Raw genomic sequence first — 15,661 nt, 5'->3', positions numbered from 1 at the left:
TTATTAGATTGAACAAATTAGGTTATTGATCTAAGTTTTACAGAGCATATCCATCTCAGAGTAAGAGTCCCATTTCCTAGCTCATTAACAAAACCTTTAGAAGAAATGCACGCCTCCTGTTCATAAATACTGATTCACAGAGGTTCTAGAAAAAAAAGATTGATATAAAATATGCGTGCCTTAGGTTGCAGACTAGTGCATTTAAATGATCTGAAAGTTATTCCATCAGGGTCCTACTGTGTAATACTTGTAAGCATACTAATAGTTTAATGGAACAGCAGGCAGAAAGCAGATCAAGAAAAATTAAATAGAGTGGGAAAGTCACCCTGGCTTCTTTGCATTGTAAGCATTTCCACTAAGAACACATACATGCTTTCCCTTATTATCTAGAGATTAACTCTGAAAATTTTACACCTCTCAAGATAATGTCTAAAAAATTTCTGCCTCCACTAATGAGACATTTGCTATCTCATCATAACACAGAAGTTATCATGAGCTGTTCAATTTTTCTTCCCTAATGGTATTTTGGCCACAATTTCTAAAGACATGGGTGTTGATTCAGTCTGGGAATCTCTACACTGAAATGTGACTCACAGTGCAGGTACATCCTAAATCTAATTGAAGGCTGCCTTTTAAATAATTTTGTTCTCGAATATTTTTCAATTTTTCAATTCCGGTAAGACCTCTAGTGAATACTGACCTGTTTCTAGTATTGGTGGAAAACAAGCTATACACTTTAAAAACAAGCATACAGCTTTCTTGACTTCCTTCACTCCTTTAAGAATACTTACTTGTGGAAAGCAATTGTTAAATGCAAACATACAAAAAAAGTTTCAGCATTCTGGAGTTCTCTGATGCCTCAAAAGGCATAGCTTTGGTGTCAGTTTTTGTAATTTAAAAATACGACATGAAATGAAGATTTTCATGTTATCATCAGTCTGTATCACAGGTTTAATAAAAAGTGATTATTTCATGTTTCAGATTCAAGAAGAGTTCATATAAATTTAACTCCCAGAGTAATTTTGTCAGTACACAAATGTACATCTAAATTGTTCAAATATCATTAAGGTATTTCTGATAAAATACTAACTATAGTTTAACTTTTTTTTTTTTTTTGTCTTTAAGAAACTGACACCACAGCCATCATAAATGAAGACATATCTGTCTCTTACCTGATAGAAGCAATATAAGAAATACAGCAAAAAAGTCAGGATACTCTGCCAGTCCAGAGTAATTCATTTTGAAGTAGGTTCTGAAGAAATGACCAATCTGCTTTCCAAGAAGTTCATCAAAGGTGCCACTCCAGGCTCTTGCTACACTTGATGTACCTTCATAAAATACATGCATATTTAGCATTTTGCATGCATACAAGGGAATATAGTTACTTCTATTGACAAGGAAATAAAACTAAGCACACTGCTACTTGTATTTAGAAAAACAGAGCTTGTGCTAAAACAGTGATAATTTTGAAATTTTAATGTTATCAAAAGTTTCTACCTATTTAAATGATAACATATTATTCTACAACTAAAATATACAAATTTGTACTTCATTTGTTCCCCAAATATTGCAAAATTATTTCTATATCATTTACACTTGGTGTCATTCTGGAAGACACTTACTTCTAAAGTTGAATTATGGTACATTAAACAATGGAAAACAATGTAAGAAAATGGTTTAATAAAGAACACGAAGGAAAGATTGCCCACCTGGAAATAAAGCCAAAAAAAAAATCACTAGCAAAATTTGTATTGCTAGTTAGTATTTAAGACCAATACTCTCTTCTGGTAAACAATGTATGGGGCCATAGCTAAATACAACCATATTTTAACCAGTTTCCTACCACGAATGCACTTTAAAACAACAGTTATATTGATTTTGTAGTGATTTGGGAAACATTCCTGTAAGTAGATATACATATGTATATACAGATAGGCATGCTTATACACAATATACCAGAACACGTACCTCTGGAAGAAAACATATATAAATCAAATTTGTCATCTTTGCCAAAGCACTGAAGTAGTTATTTGAATGTCTGCCACATAAGCATTGATATTACCCAGATATGGTAAACTTTGTGTTTTATGGGATCACAACATAGGACATCATTTAATTAGCATGAGATTATAGTAACAAATTAGAAATTAAGCATCATGACTTTCTTGAAGGGAGATACTATAGTGATGGGGCCCTTATAAATGTCTTTCTGTGTATGTTTAGAAAAAAAATATTGATTTCACTGAAATTATTCTTGCTGAGCAAATACAGCAATGAAATTGTGTTTATTCCTGTGCATCATCACTACTGTCTAACAAAACTTTTGTATTAGTTACTTAGTTCCTGCTGCTGAAGACAGACTGTTTACAAAGCATCTTGTCAATTTATAATGGCAATGAACAGGAGGAGAAAGCCTAATCAAATTACCTTGGCTATTTGATCCCAGTAGGAATAAAAAGAAACAGTAGCTAAATACAGAGACAGAAAGACACAAATCCGTAACTTATGTCTGCTTTCTCAGTAACCCTCAAGTCCCATGTTTCTTTCTTGGCTTACCTATAATATAGGATAAAATGAGATTCCAACCAGTGATAAAAGCCCACAGCTCACCAACAGTTACGTAAGTATACAAATACGCAGAACCAGTCTTGGGAACACGAGCACCAAACTCGGCGTAGCAGAGACCTGCCATCACAGACGCCAGGGCAGCAATGAGGAAGGAAACAACAATGCTAGGTCCAGAATCAGATTTCGCTACTTCTCCAGCAAGGACATAAACACCAGCACCAAGGGTACTTCCTACTCCCAGTGCTATAAGGTCCACCGTCGACAAGCATCGGCACAACTTGGAGTCCTCAAGGCTTTCACCGCCAACATTCTTCTTCCGTACCAGGCACCGAACAAAGGTCAAAGCTGGTCCACAGGGCAACATGGTGGATGGAGAGCTCTGAAATAAAATATGTTATTGCAGTGCATAACAAGTACCCCAGAAACAGTGAAAAGCAGCCAAAGAAAGGCATAAAGAACTTCAATCACACCTACTTATTAATACGTTTACTCTTTTCTATGGCATTAAAAAAGGCATCATGTTCTTTTTCCCCACAAAACATATGAGGGATTCAGTTATATTTAGCACTTATTCCTCTAGGGAAAGATATCCATCATCTTTAGGTTTACTACACTATTGTTAAAAAAAAAAAAAAAAAAAAAAAAAAGGAATAGCTTCTATTTAACCGTTGTTGGCTTCTTCTTAACCATTTATAAAACAGTACCAAAACAGACATTTGTCATCTCACAAATCATTAAGGCTTTTACAATAAGGATCATCACCAATAAATATGGATTTTTAAGATGTAAAACTCCAACATCAAGGCTATAAACACCAAAAGGTTTAAAATACAGCATTCTGACAGAGCCAATGAAATATCTTTTTGGATTGAAATGAGATGGCTTTTGCCTGTAGAATTCACTTCAGTAAAAAACTGCTTGAAAGTAGATTAAAAGTGTGTTTCTACTCCTTCCCACACAAACAATGTTTCACAGAAATAATTATCTTTAAAAGAAATGTATAAAGTCTCCCTGGCAAGCTTCTAACAAGAACCAGTAGGATAACTACTCAGCCCACACCAACTGCAGTTTCTTCAGTACCCTGAGTGCTTGTTGCAGTGTGGGGTGCAGTAAGTTCTTGCCCATGAGGTCAGATTTTGTGACCAGCTAGGTCCTGAAGGCCAGTAGGTGAGGAGCATTTCTCTGGCTTGTCATATGGGTGCCTGCTAAGAGGAACACTGGTGGTTTGCTTCCCAACTCAAACCAGATGGTAGCAGAAGGTCCAAAGCATTTGGCTGGAATGCAGGACACTGAAATCCAATAGAAAATAATATCTCAAAGAGACAGTGTTACTGTACAGGTCCTGTCTTTCTTTGTGCAATTGCATTATAGATGACTAACAGTTTGGTAAGATTTAAGCTATGCCATCTGCCATCTCCCCAAGCTGATATTTGTCGTTGCAGCCCATACCATAAATATCTACACTGTGCTCATGATTTGTTAAGAGCAATCCTCATAGGAAATGATTTTCATTTAGACAAAGATACTCTGCTGGTATATCCCTCCCCATACATATCAGTCTCCTGAATCAGTAAAGGGCATTTCTACCCACAAAAGTTCAATCTACTAACAATGACTTTCAAGAGGGATGTCTCACTATGGCAGTATTTGATCCTGGAACAAAGACTCGGAAGCAAGAGGACAGCCATCCTGAATGCACGATTGCTTGAAAAATATCCCCTCAGGTATTAAAGAGAGAGAGAGAGATCTGAGCAGAAACATGTTCCTCCTCTTCCTGTAGCTCCCCAAGCACGCTGACTTGTCACTTTCATCTTTAAAGAGGGTTCATTAAAGTCTCCATTCACCTTTCAGGGAAAGGGAAGTTGATAAAGGAGAGTGAATGGAATTGATTAGCTCCAGGCAGTGATGTTTAGTGCCCATTAGAAAGGTGACGGCTGCCCCAGGACAGAGCAAGAAGGCAAGACAGGCAAGTTTCCAAGGCTCTGTTGCAATTAGGCAGTTCGGCCCTTCAGACTCCCAGATATAAATATCTGCCTGCGGTGTCCAGACTTCAGCCACTGAGGCAATTTCACACACCAGCTTGGGAACCAATATGATGTGAATGCTGGCAAACAGAAGATATCCAGAAGCTCTTCTGAGGGGAATCGATATTGAACTATTCAGACAAAATCCCCTACTGTAGCTCCTCAACTCTAGTAAAAACACCCCATTCCCTCAAAGGCAGGTTTTTCTGTCCTGGCTTGTACTTTGACAAGTATTCCCAAGACTGTTACGTTTTCCTATAATGACACTTCTGAATCAGTAGCAATCACTTAAGATGCAATATCGATATATTCATATGGCTGCAGCCCATGGTGACAGGCAGCAACACTATTGTGACTCCATGCCCTTCCCCTTAGCAATTTCAATGTTGCAGAAATAAGGGTGGTTTTGTTTTTAAGGAGTGATTACTGTTTTTTTTTTTTTCCTCAAATGATAGATCATTTGGTATTTCATTAACAGGAAAAAGTATTCTGTCAGACTTTGTTCTCTGAACACTAATCAGTTTCCAAGACTTTTGTTATTCAAATGGCATCTCAGATTACTCTGTTCCTTTGCAATCTGGGACAAGTCCTGAAGACTGTAAAGTCATTTATCACAGTGGTCAGCTGGGTGCTGTTACAGTTTTCTCTGCTGAGAGGCAATCCATGTGACAAAATATGTATTTCTTCTGCTTCTACTTTCTCCTACTCCAGTGGAGAGAACAGGAGGCTGGCTCTTGCCAACCACAAGCCAGTAAGATGAAACACCTCTTCTGACTCAAACTTACCCTCTCTTTAGTCTTTAAAAATTTGAGCACAAGCAAAGACAAGGTACAAGATACAAACCTTGTGTCTGTAGAGGAAAAAAATCCCTCATACTGGAGAAACATATCATTTTAGGTATATCCATCCTAACATGGACTTGAAGAACACATATCCTTCTACGATGACCTCTGCAATCTAGAATATCTTATGCTGTTTACTAATTATGTGCAAATATACAACAAGCAATGTCTGAGTGCTGTTTCACAACTCCTGTTGCAATGTACCAAGTACGGAGTGCTGCCTCAGACAGGGGCCCCGTTCAGACTTGGCACAGACATCCAAAGAATCCAGCATCCATCACTTCATACTTGACAGGAAGAACCGATGGGCTTATTTGGTCTCCACACGGGCCTAAATGGCACAGGAGGTGACAAAGTGTCTTCAGAAACCACTGGCAAGCTTAACCTTCTTCCAAGGTGCCACCTGCAAGGTACTGCAATGCAGAAGAAGGTAATCCAGAGGAACGACCTGGGCACAGGTCCACAGGGACGTGTGCTGCCACACAAGCACACCTCACTGTCACACTGTGGCTAAGCACGTCCCCCGCTCAGCCACTAGCCACAGAAGCAGGAAGGCTCCAGCAGAAGCTGGGAGTGCCTTTTGGTGGCAGCATTGTCCTGGACAAGCTCACACTGCTGCCACGGCACTGAAAAAGGGCCTTACTCCTGCTGCAGTGGAAACCTGCCTCTTCCCAGCCGGCTGACCGCTGAGGCCTCTGCTTCCTCGCTGCTTCTGCTGGCAGCAGCTCTGGCCGAGGCCCCTGAGGGCTGTCTGTGCACAGCTGACCAGCCCAGGCCCTTCTCCAAGGCCTCCTGGCGAGGCACGCTTGACAGCTTGAGCTTGACGCTGACCATCAGCAGGCAGCTATCCCTGAGTGAGGCGAGGAGCAGGCCAAAGCTGCTGCTTCTCCCACGTGTTCAAACCTGTGCTAGGCACCACATCGGTGAAGTCTACTTTACAGAGACATCTGTCACAAGCAAACACCTATAAGTCCATTTGTCACTGACCTTGGCAAGATCCTTTTGCCGCAAACAACTCAGTTGGCAGCTCCCTGGCTCTGCCTGCACTGGGTCACCGCACTCCTGACGTCTCCCCTGGATTAAGTTTTTCTTTAGCTACGGATTATTCTATAACACAGAAAACATCTCCAGCGGTCCTCTGAAAACGGGAGGCCGCAGTTCAACTGCCCGGGACTTGAGGACCAATGCTCAGTCCGCGTTCAAGCCTCTCCCTTCCCTGAAAACATTCCTAGAAAGAAATGTGCAGCCGAGCACGTCACAGCTTAGTTTTACCCCTTCAACAGCATGCAACAAAGGGACAGGCGGGACTGGAGCACCTAGTTTGGACAGGAAAGGAATTGGACAGACCTATCTAACACAGAGGAAAAAACATAAGCTCCTCATGTCTCATGGACGTATATACTATACGTTGGAGTACTTGACTAAGCATGGATCCTTCTCCCATTCCTTCTGCCCCTTATTGTCTTGTTTGTTCTGACAGACATTTCTTCTTAACTTCAATCTTTACTGGTCAGGAAAATTCCTGGTTGTAAACCAGCTATTTTACTGCTTGACCTATGTTCATCTGAATGCTAGCCCAAGCAGATAAGTTCAGCCTTATATCTCATAGCAGGTCTCCCATTCAGATGGATGATCAGCCACATTTAATGGCCATCTATTGCTAGCCCTCTTCTAGCAGCAAAGGTTTGCTATGAAAAAAATTGTGTCTACAAACAGAAAGCAAGGGGCAAAGTCTCCACATGGAAAGTTTCTATTCATCTTTAAAATTGCACTGACTACTTCATAGTCTGTAAAAGCCACCATTCTCACAAAGTATTCTCTATGTGAAAAAAGCTAACAGCCTCCTACCCCAAACCAAAACACAAACAATAGGTGGGTATTGATAGAGCAGAAACGTTTCTGTTATATCATAAAGTCGTTGTGCATTGTACCACACGTTCATTTCAAAATGACATTTTAATTATGTTAAATGAGTGATTTAAGTCAGTACTCATCAAACCCAAGCTGTACATGGAACAAAAAAACTTTTGATTAAATAACCTCTGTGTTGCAAGTCAATATTTTGTACTAAATTTTCCATTAAAAGTTCTAATAAAAATGATAAAAATTCTCATATGAAAAGCAAGTTTTATATAGCTACATAATACCTCTGAAAGTTGTTATACTGTTATCAAGATGTATATTTAAAGATTTCTTAAGCAAAAGTAATTTAATTTACTTCTAATCTACTTTGTTGACTTCGTATTATATGTTGTAATATACTTCATTAGGTGCAGTAGTTTTACGCTTTAAATAGCATATAAATTATGGAGAAAATACCCCCAACAAATTTGTAACACTCAAAATGCAGAAATATAAATATATACAGATTAATTCAGCGTCTTTCTTCAGCCTCAGTTTCCTGTAAAAACCTGTGAAAAGTTTTACCAGTTGCACCAGTTGTTTTAACTCTGTTTAATTTTGGTGAAAAATCTTGTTTGCAGGATTTATTATTCAAGATATGTTATTGCAAGACCTTATTCAAAGTTGCAGTATCTACTGTAATAATACATGAAAGTAAAAAAATAAAAATAAAAACCAGAGGTTAAGCATAACTATAGTCTATGATTTGTACATGTGTACACAAATGCCCACGCAATACATGATTCTACTGCAACTGCAACTTTTTGACGTCCTAAAAGTTGATGTTGTGCCCAGGACTTTCAAAAAATTTCCACTGTCTTGGAATATTTAAAGCAGTGCACCCAAATAATACATAAGGCCCTAAAACTGGAAAGCAGCACCTGTAACAGAATATGCATAAATGGAAAAGGAAAAATTTACTACCTAAAAGCAGAAATACCTTCCATTCAGACTGAGAAGGAAAACATAGATCACATCTTCTGTATTAAGACATTAATTTGCACTTAGAGACATAACAATGTAAAGCACACTAAATTTAATACTGCATAGCACAGGTCTCACTATTCAAAAAGCACATATGTTAAAAGCAGAGTTTCATATGAAAAGCTGCATTGTTTTCAGATTGCTTCTTTTAGCATTACAAACCTGATTCAGAGCAACTTCTGCTAGGCAAACTTCTGCTTCTCTTGCCCAGTTCTGAACTTCTGTAGTCCTTAATGTCAGAGTAATGACTGAAAGTGATTTTATTGAAATATTTGCTTAAAAGCAAGCTGTAGGTGGTGTGCGAGCTGCTGCGGCAGAGGGGGTGGAGGCTCCACAGCCCCAGGTGATTGGAGAGCTGGGAGTTGGCAAACGATTTGCCCAGCGAAGGCGGGGAGGGAGAAAGTCTTGCTGCTGCTCAGATAAATCATATCCACCCTCTTCACATCACAACATCTCGTCAGGATGCCGCTTTCTACACTGGAACACCCCTGTCTGCTTACATACAAAGCATACGCAGGTGAGAAGGTACCCCCCATTCATCCCCGGGGGACTCTTTTTAAACATCCTGGATGACAAGAAAAGTGGGGATGTAAAACTTTGTCTCTGACATGAAATCTAAGTCTTCCCAGCTTTCACATTTGCTGCCCTTGTGAAAAACAATTTGACTTTGAAGTGTGCTGAGCTCTTTGAGCACCACTTTGCAACACTTTGAAACCTGAATCCTAGAGCATAGCATGAAAACTGCTTTTGCTGAGTACATTTTAAAAGAATATAATTAATTTGAAAAGTATTGCTGTGATAAGAAACAAGAGAGAAGAGTCTCTATTTACAGTGTGGTTAGAGACCATTCTGCTGAACTGGGGTAGACACACCGTATAGCTTCTTCTACTTTATATGGCTTGAAATGTAAAAAATTTAATTCAGTCTAATGCTGAAGACTGGAATTAGAATAGTCCAAATATTCCTGTGACACGATCAATAAATAATCCTCAGTTTCTTAAAAATTAGCTTCCAGAATAAACTAAACTCCAATGGATAATATACAGCTGTATTTTTATTACTTTCAGTGGCAGACAACCTCGCCCCAAACAAGCAGTAGAATTTCCAGTCAACATTATTCACAGTATATTGTTTCTCTTAAAACACTTGTCTTTCAGTATCTCTCTTTTTGTTCAGAGAACATTAAAAAGATGCTAAAAGGCATAGGGAGGAAAGCTCCAGTGATGTCAATGCTCCTGCTTCCCCTCATGCAGAGCAAATCCCTGCTAAATACAAACTGTGTTTCCTTTCTAGCTAAGCCTTGCCCACTTCTGAAGCTAAGGGAATCTCCTCGTTCTCATAACTCTGCTTTCCAGCAGTTGCATGGTACCATCTCCACTGTAGATCTCTCCATGTCAGACCTAATTGCCAGGAGCTCATTATCAACCTCATTCTCCTATCTCCCTCTTTAAAATTTAGCCTTGGAAACATCCGGTCAGAAGACAAAAGAAGTTATGATTGAGGTTTATGCTGCTAATCGGTTTTCTTGGGTGAAAATAGAAAGAAACGGCTATTAAACTGCATCATTCTCACCCATTACAATATCTAGGCATTTATTTCCCAATGTTTCAGCCTCTAGGAAGTCCATTAATAACTTGGTAATTACTTGCATGGATTACAGTTAACATCCTCAAGGCCAGTGCTGAATCATTTCCAACTATGTAGATCCATTAGAAACTGTTGTTAATGCATAAATTAATTTATTAATCATGGGAAAACATTCCTCCTTAAAATAAATAAATAAATACTGTAATTACCTCGTAATCTGCTGAATACAGAAACATTTCGTCTTGACTTCTAAAAGCTAGCCTTCCCCCCAGATGAGCTGAGCATGAGGCTAGCCTGTTGGTGGTGTTACGCTCCCTCCAATGGCTTTCCAGTAGGCTCCTGCTGGGTTAGTGGTGATGCACTGCACTGGCCTATGAATTTCTGCCACACCTAGGGCTGGAACCACTCTCTGGCATATCACCACATGTAAATAGTTCCAAAGTGGCTTTATTAATAAAAGACGATTCAGAAAGGAAAAAAAAATTGAGAACTACTGCCCACTACTTCCTAAATGTGGCCATAGATGTGGTAGTGACAGGAGAATGGGCCCAAATTTAACCCGGGGAACTGGAATTCTTTATTTCCAAGAAGGTAGAACAAGCTGAAGAAAGTAGTTTAATTTCAAATTTGCATTCTGATAGACTTATTAATTCCCTATAATCATAGTTCTTGCTATAGCATCTAGAAAACACCTATAAAATCTCTTATGGACATTTTATGCACTATTTGAATTTGTAGATACACACATTTCAAAACCTCTTGCACTGTGCAGAATTAGCATAGACCTGTCAAGGGCATGTTGTCATATTCACAGAGCAAGACAAACAGTTCTTGGTATTAAATACACAAACCTGGTCAGACTGAGGCCAACAGCAAAACTGCAAGTTATATCGTTGGGGTCAGGATTTGATTCAAAATAAGGACTTTGAATTAGGAAACAGGAGGAAGTAGATAGTAACGACAGAAAGGACTAACTAACCCTTACTCCACCAACAGTACACAACCACAGCATGACACAACATTGCTCACTTTTCCACAAGAAGTATTTTAGGGATGTCAACTGTCCCCAGACGAGCTGCAGTATAGCCACACAGCTTCTGCATGACTTCCATTGGGAGACCACAGGCTGGGAGCAAACCAGAAGCTAATTTACCTGCCAATGTAGACAAACCCTAAGGATACTACAAGTACATGATTCTCTTCCCTAACTTCCTATGGTATTCTGAACACAGTCTATACATGTACGTGTCTTATGCAGGAGCAACCCCAAACAAAAACTCTTCCAGTTTGGCTCCCAGTTTGTTTCTAGTTACAAATCCAACAGTGTCCTGACCAACAACATTACTTTATAGCTTCAGTTTTGGCTTTAGAGAGCTTTGGTTTGGGCATTTTCGGCTCCTTAGCAACTATATCGTACTTGCATTAATCTAGTGCCTCGTCCAACAGTTCTCTGACTCCAGGGATTTTTGCAGCTCATTCTTGCCATAAAGAATTGGATCAGAAATTCTTTTCTTGCTATGAAACAGCTGACCACATTAGAAAGCATGAACTGTAAGAGAGAACTATTTTATGTGTTTTATTTTGCTACAGAAGGCTCCTTTAAGACTTTCTCTTCTCGTGTCAAAAGAGTATGAAGATATTGACAGAGCCGTATTCAGAAATTTATGCCCAGGGAATTGAAAAAAAAATAATTTACATTCATTTACAAAAAGAAACTCTTGCACGGACTAAACCAAAATACTGTTGGAGCCCAAATGACAAACTGTCTGATTAAAAGCTGCTCTGCTGTTGTCTCTGACTTGTCTCACAGCTACAGCCCAGCAGCTCCAGGCCAAAAAGGCATGCCGTTTTACATAACCAGAGGCGTTAGCTCTGCAAAAGCATATCCACGTGCTTGTCCATATGGCTACCCATATTGTGTGGAAGTTAAACATGAACAAAAGTGCTGGCAGGACTGGGGTCTAAGTGAACCATTACAATTCCTCGAATAGAAATCTAAAACAGAGCCTGCTGCTTCGCCTTGGAAGTCAGGACTTTGCAGCCAACTGTAACAAAGGTAACTTGACATCCACAAGAAAAAAAGGAAAACACGACATGGTTTGTACAACTTGTGTACCTCCAACAGGATTTGAAAAGATGTATTAGCATTCATAAAGGGATTCATGAAGTGCCAGCAGGAATCTTTTCTGTGTCGAGATAAGTAATGAGCGTCTTGATGTAATCTGCTAGGATGATCCCATATGTAGGCATTCAAGTCTCAGTCAGGTATCTACATGGACAGCTGTTTCCATTGGATGCCTTAAGATCCTTGATATCAAAAATATTTTAAAACGTAAAATATTAAAAGATTTATTATTTTGCAATTCACTGAAGTTCTGGAGTATTAATTCATACAAGTTTTAAACATGCCAGATCAATGTCCCAGAAACTTCTGCAATGCTAGTAGTGGCTCTGAGAGCTGATATCCGTGTTAACTTGAACTTGGGAGAAAAAATGGCTCCACTCCAAGACACAGCAGAGACAGCTGCTTTAACTGCAATGAGTCAAAATTAATGAAGTTCTAAAAGCAGAGGAACAAACTGCAAGCTAAAGTACTGTCTAGAGTATAAGAGAACTAGTTATGTATTCTTTCAGCACACAGGTTTTTGATTTTTAATTGCATGTAAGACCGTGTATCATTAAGAGGGCTCATTTCTGCATATGAAAGAGATCTGTCAATGAGGGCAAATAGATCTGGCAAGGAATTTTCTGACTATAAAACTGGAAAAATCCATTCACTGAAGCCAAATATTCCCGTAAGAACAAACCAGATTCAAAGGAACACAAAATTTAGAAAAAATAGTGCAATTAACTATTTGTGAGGATATGCATAGCTCCCACCTCTGAATATTCTTCATAGTATTAAGAAAAATGAATCTGTATTTACATATGAAAATAAAAGCCCAGCTTCCCCCTCCCCCCCCAAAAAAAATCAATTCAATCTATGTGCTAACCTACATAAAACAATCATAAATATCTGAGAGAAAAAGAATCTTTATAAAACTCAATCTTAAATTAGACTAACCCTATAATGTTGTGATAGGATTGTTTCTGAAGAAACTAAATTACAATTCCACAGTCTTTAAAGGGCTTCCTATTTATTACAACACATTTATTTCAGGTTGCTTCTCACAGTTTAAGCAGCCTACTGAAATTACTTCCTACAGAATGTGGTACAGATTGAAATAAGTTATCACTTGCCAATTCTCTCAACTTTTTGTTTAATAATTCTCTTTCACTTTGTACTTAGAAAGAAAAATACCTCAAATCCTGACCTTCCATAAGAGAAATGTAACACATCCTGTTAAATATAGTATATTATTAGACTAATATAGGCAGGAAGAATAGATCTGCTAAACTGCACTTCTTGTGTAACAACATGAAGGGCCACATTAGGCACAAATTCCTACTAGCTATTTTGACCCAGGAATGAGTCATTTAACCTAATATTAATCACGTCCCAAGCTACTACCAGCTATCACTTGCTGATCTCCCAATATTCCCAAAGAGGCTAAGGGAACTGTTTGCAGTGCTGACTCATAGAGCAGTCCCCAAGTCTAAAATCAGAGTTTTGGAGAAGCCTTGAAGAAGGAATGTATCTATTTAAAGCCATGCTCTCTAAAAAAGAAAAAAATAAATAAAATAAATCCACACATGCTTTCTGGCCCAAATCCACACCTTGAGTAGAGTGCAAATACAAATAGGGAATTTAGATAGAAAACCTTGTAACGTATACAAAGAAGAGCAAGAAAATCAAAGCTGCAACTAACACTCAGTCCGTAAGTGAAAGTAAAGCCATGTTTTGCCAGGGCTGAAATGAACGAGTCTGACATCTCCTTGGGGGCCTGGGAAAGGAGCACCAGAGGTGGCTTCACATGGTGCCTTGGGAAAGCGCCCAGGCAAGGCCCCACATGGCCTACGACGCACAAACTTATTTTCTCCAACAGAAGCACGAAGCCACAAGGTGTCTTCAGTAAGAGCAAAACGTAGAAGGTTTAAAGGATGCAGAATGACCCTGAGATACTCTGTCACAGGAGCACTTGCCCCGGCATCAGGGCACTCAACCCTGCTACACAGGAGCTTTTTCTCCGAAGCTGTGAGTTTCTTCAACATGGAAGAAACTGTTGTTTCTTCAACATGGAAGGAAGCAGGGCTTCTTTCAGCCTCAACCAAACACACCCAGGTCACAACCTGAAACATCCAGCCCCTGCCTCTCTTGCCTCCCACTTATCACAATATTGCTCTTGAGCTCCTGCTAGGGGCATATCCTACATGTAGTAGTTAAACCTCTGCTAACAAGCCTCTAGTGACTTCTCTGAGACCCTATGGAGAATGTTTCTCTAGCATACATGCAAAAAGATCTACCGAAAAAAAAAACCAAAATATTAAGGCATTGTACTTTTTTTTTTTTTTAAAGATGTTAGCTATTGAATAACATCGTAAGCTGCTTTTCCACAAGGCTGATGGAACTCACGTCATCTCCAACTGAAGCAGAGACTTAAAAAAATCCATTTATGACACCAGTCCAAGACAGATGTTAGACAGGTGCCAAATATGTGGAAACATACTAATGTGCATGCATATTTGCTTCTTATGACAATTTAAGTAGGTAATAAGCACATTTTATAGCAATTATCCTGGCCTATGTAAATGCAAAGGCTATTCTAAATTGCACTTAACATCTCAAAACTTAACAAAAAAAATTACTAAGCTTTTACCTAAACAGTGGGGCTCTGAGTTATTTATTATGAAGAGTTATATCATTATTTACAAATTAAATATTATATCATTTTATTATTATCATGTATTATTTATTATTAAGTGTTACATCATTATTTATAAAATGAGTACTTTCTTTAATTGTTTCAAATACATTTCCTTCACAGTTTTTTTAATGTTGTCTTTTTCTAATTATCAATTTATTATCTGAATTAACCAGCTCAAATTCATTGTCTATTCCTTCTATAATATATCATCATATATATGTGTATATATATGTATATTTATATATAAACTTCTGTTATACATAATCTTTTTCTCAGTTTATTTGGATTTTTGGTTGTTGGGGGAATATTTAGGTTTTATTTTAAGCTCTTTCAATTAGAAAGGCTGAAAGTATTAGCTTTTCTTGTATCAAAGTGGGAAAGCTCCACTATTACCATCTTGAATTAACATTTGGTTTTATTATTAAAAAAAAAATGTTTGGAAAATTTCTATTAGCTCCATTTCCACTTCATTCCAGAGGTATGCCATTAACAATAATTTTCCATGATGGAAAATGCCTGAAAAAAATGATATGTAGCTTTCTGTTTTTATTTACTGTTTCTAATCAGTAACAGGGCTTTACCTCTTACCCCATGGTTACTAAGTTTCCATTACATCCTCTTGTGCAAGACATTAGCAAAAGCCTAAATCAGATCAATTCTATCTATTTTGTCCTCTTCAAAACCAGCCAAAATTAAAAAATAAATAAATAAAAAAATAAACCCTTGCCAAACCAGTAGAGCTGTACATGCAAATACAATCCTTGATTTTGTTTTCTGGTCTAATACAAGGATATGAGTTATGACCTAAGGATAAAATTAAATCCCAAAACTTTCCCTGCTGAAAACTGTACTGATTTGCACAAAAGCTGGTGATTTGCTAGAAGGGGCTTTGCCACTAATTTTAAAGTAGAAATCGCGAGAGCCCTTACATGTGCTTAAACTCCTGAGG

At 38.4% G+C, this 15,661-nt stretch overlaps 1 protein-coding gene across 6 annotated transcripts in view; it reads right to left on the bottom strand.

Moving 5' to 3' along the window:
* SLC7A2 (solute carrier family 7 member 2) overlaps positions 1–15,661 on the bottom strand; it is a 50,039-nt gene that overhangs the window by 15,794 nt on the left and 18,584 nt on the right. For 3 of the 6 annotated variants that reach the window (XM_040556949.1, XM_040556950.1, XM_040556946.1), the window contains 2 exons: positions 2,557–2,947; positions 1,173–1,328 (listed from right to left, as the gene is read on the bottom strand). In XM_040556949.1, the coding sequence (XP_040412883.1) occupies positions 1,173–1,328; positions 2,557–2,932 (532 nt within the window). In that variant the 5' untranslated portion in view covers positions 2,933–2,947. Of the gene's footprint in view, positions 1–1,172; positions 1,329–2,556; positions 2,948–8,482; positions 8,668–15,661 lie in introns of those variants that run through there. The other 3 variants (XM_040556945.1, XM_040556947.1, XM_040556948.1) reach the window with 2 other exon arrangements.

Source organism: Cygnus olor, chromosome 4, assembly GCF_009769625.2.
Source record: "Cygnus olor isolate bCygOlo1 chromosome 4, bCygOlo1.pri.v2, whole genome shotgun sequence".
NCBI classification, from domain to species: Eukaryota; Metazoa; Chordata; class Aves; order Anseriformes; family Anatidae; genus Cygnus; species Cygnus olor.
The sequence above is the reverse complement of the archived record's forward strand: the minus strand, read 5'-3'. Positions and strand labels throughout refer to the sequence as shown.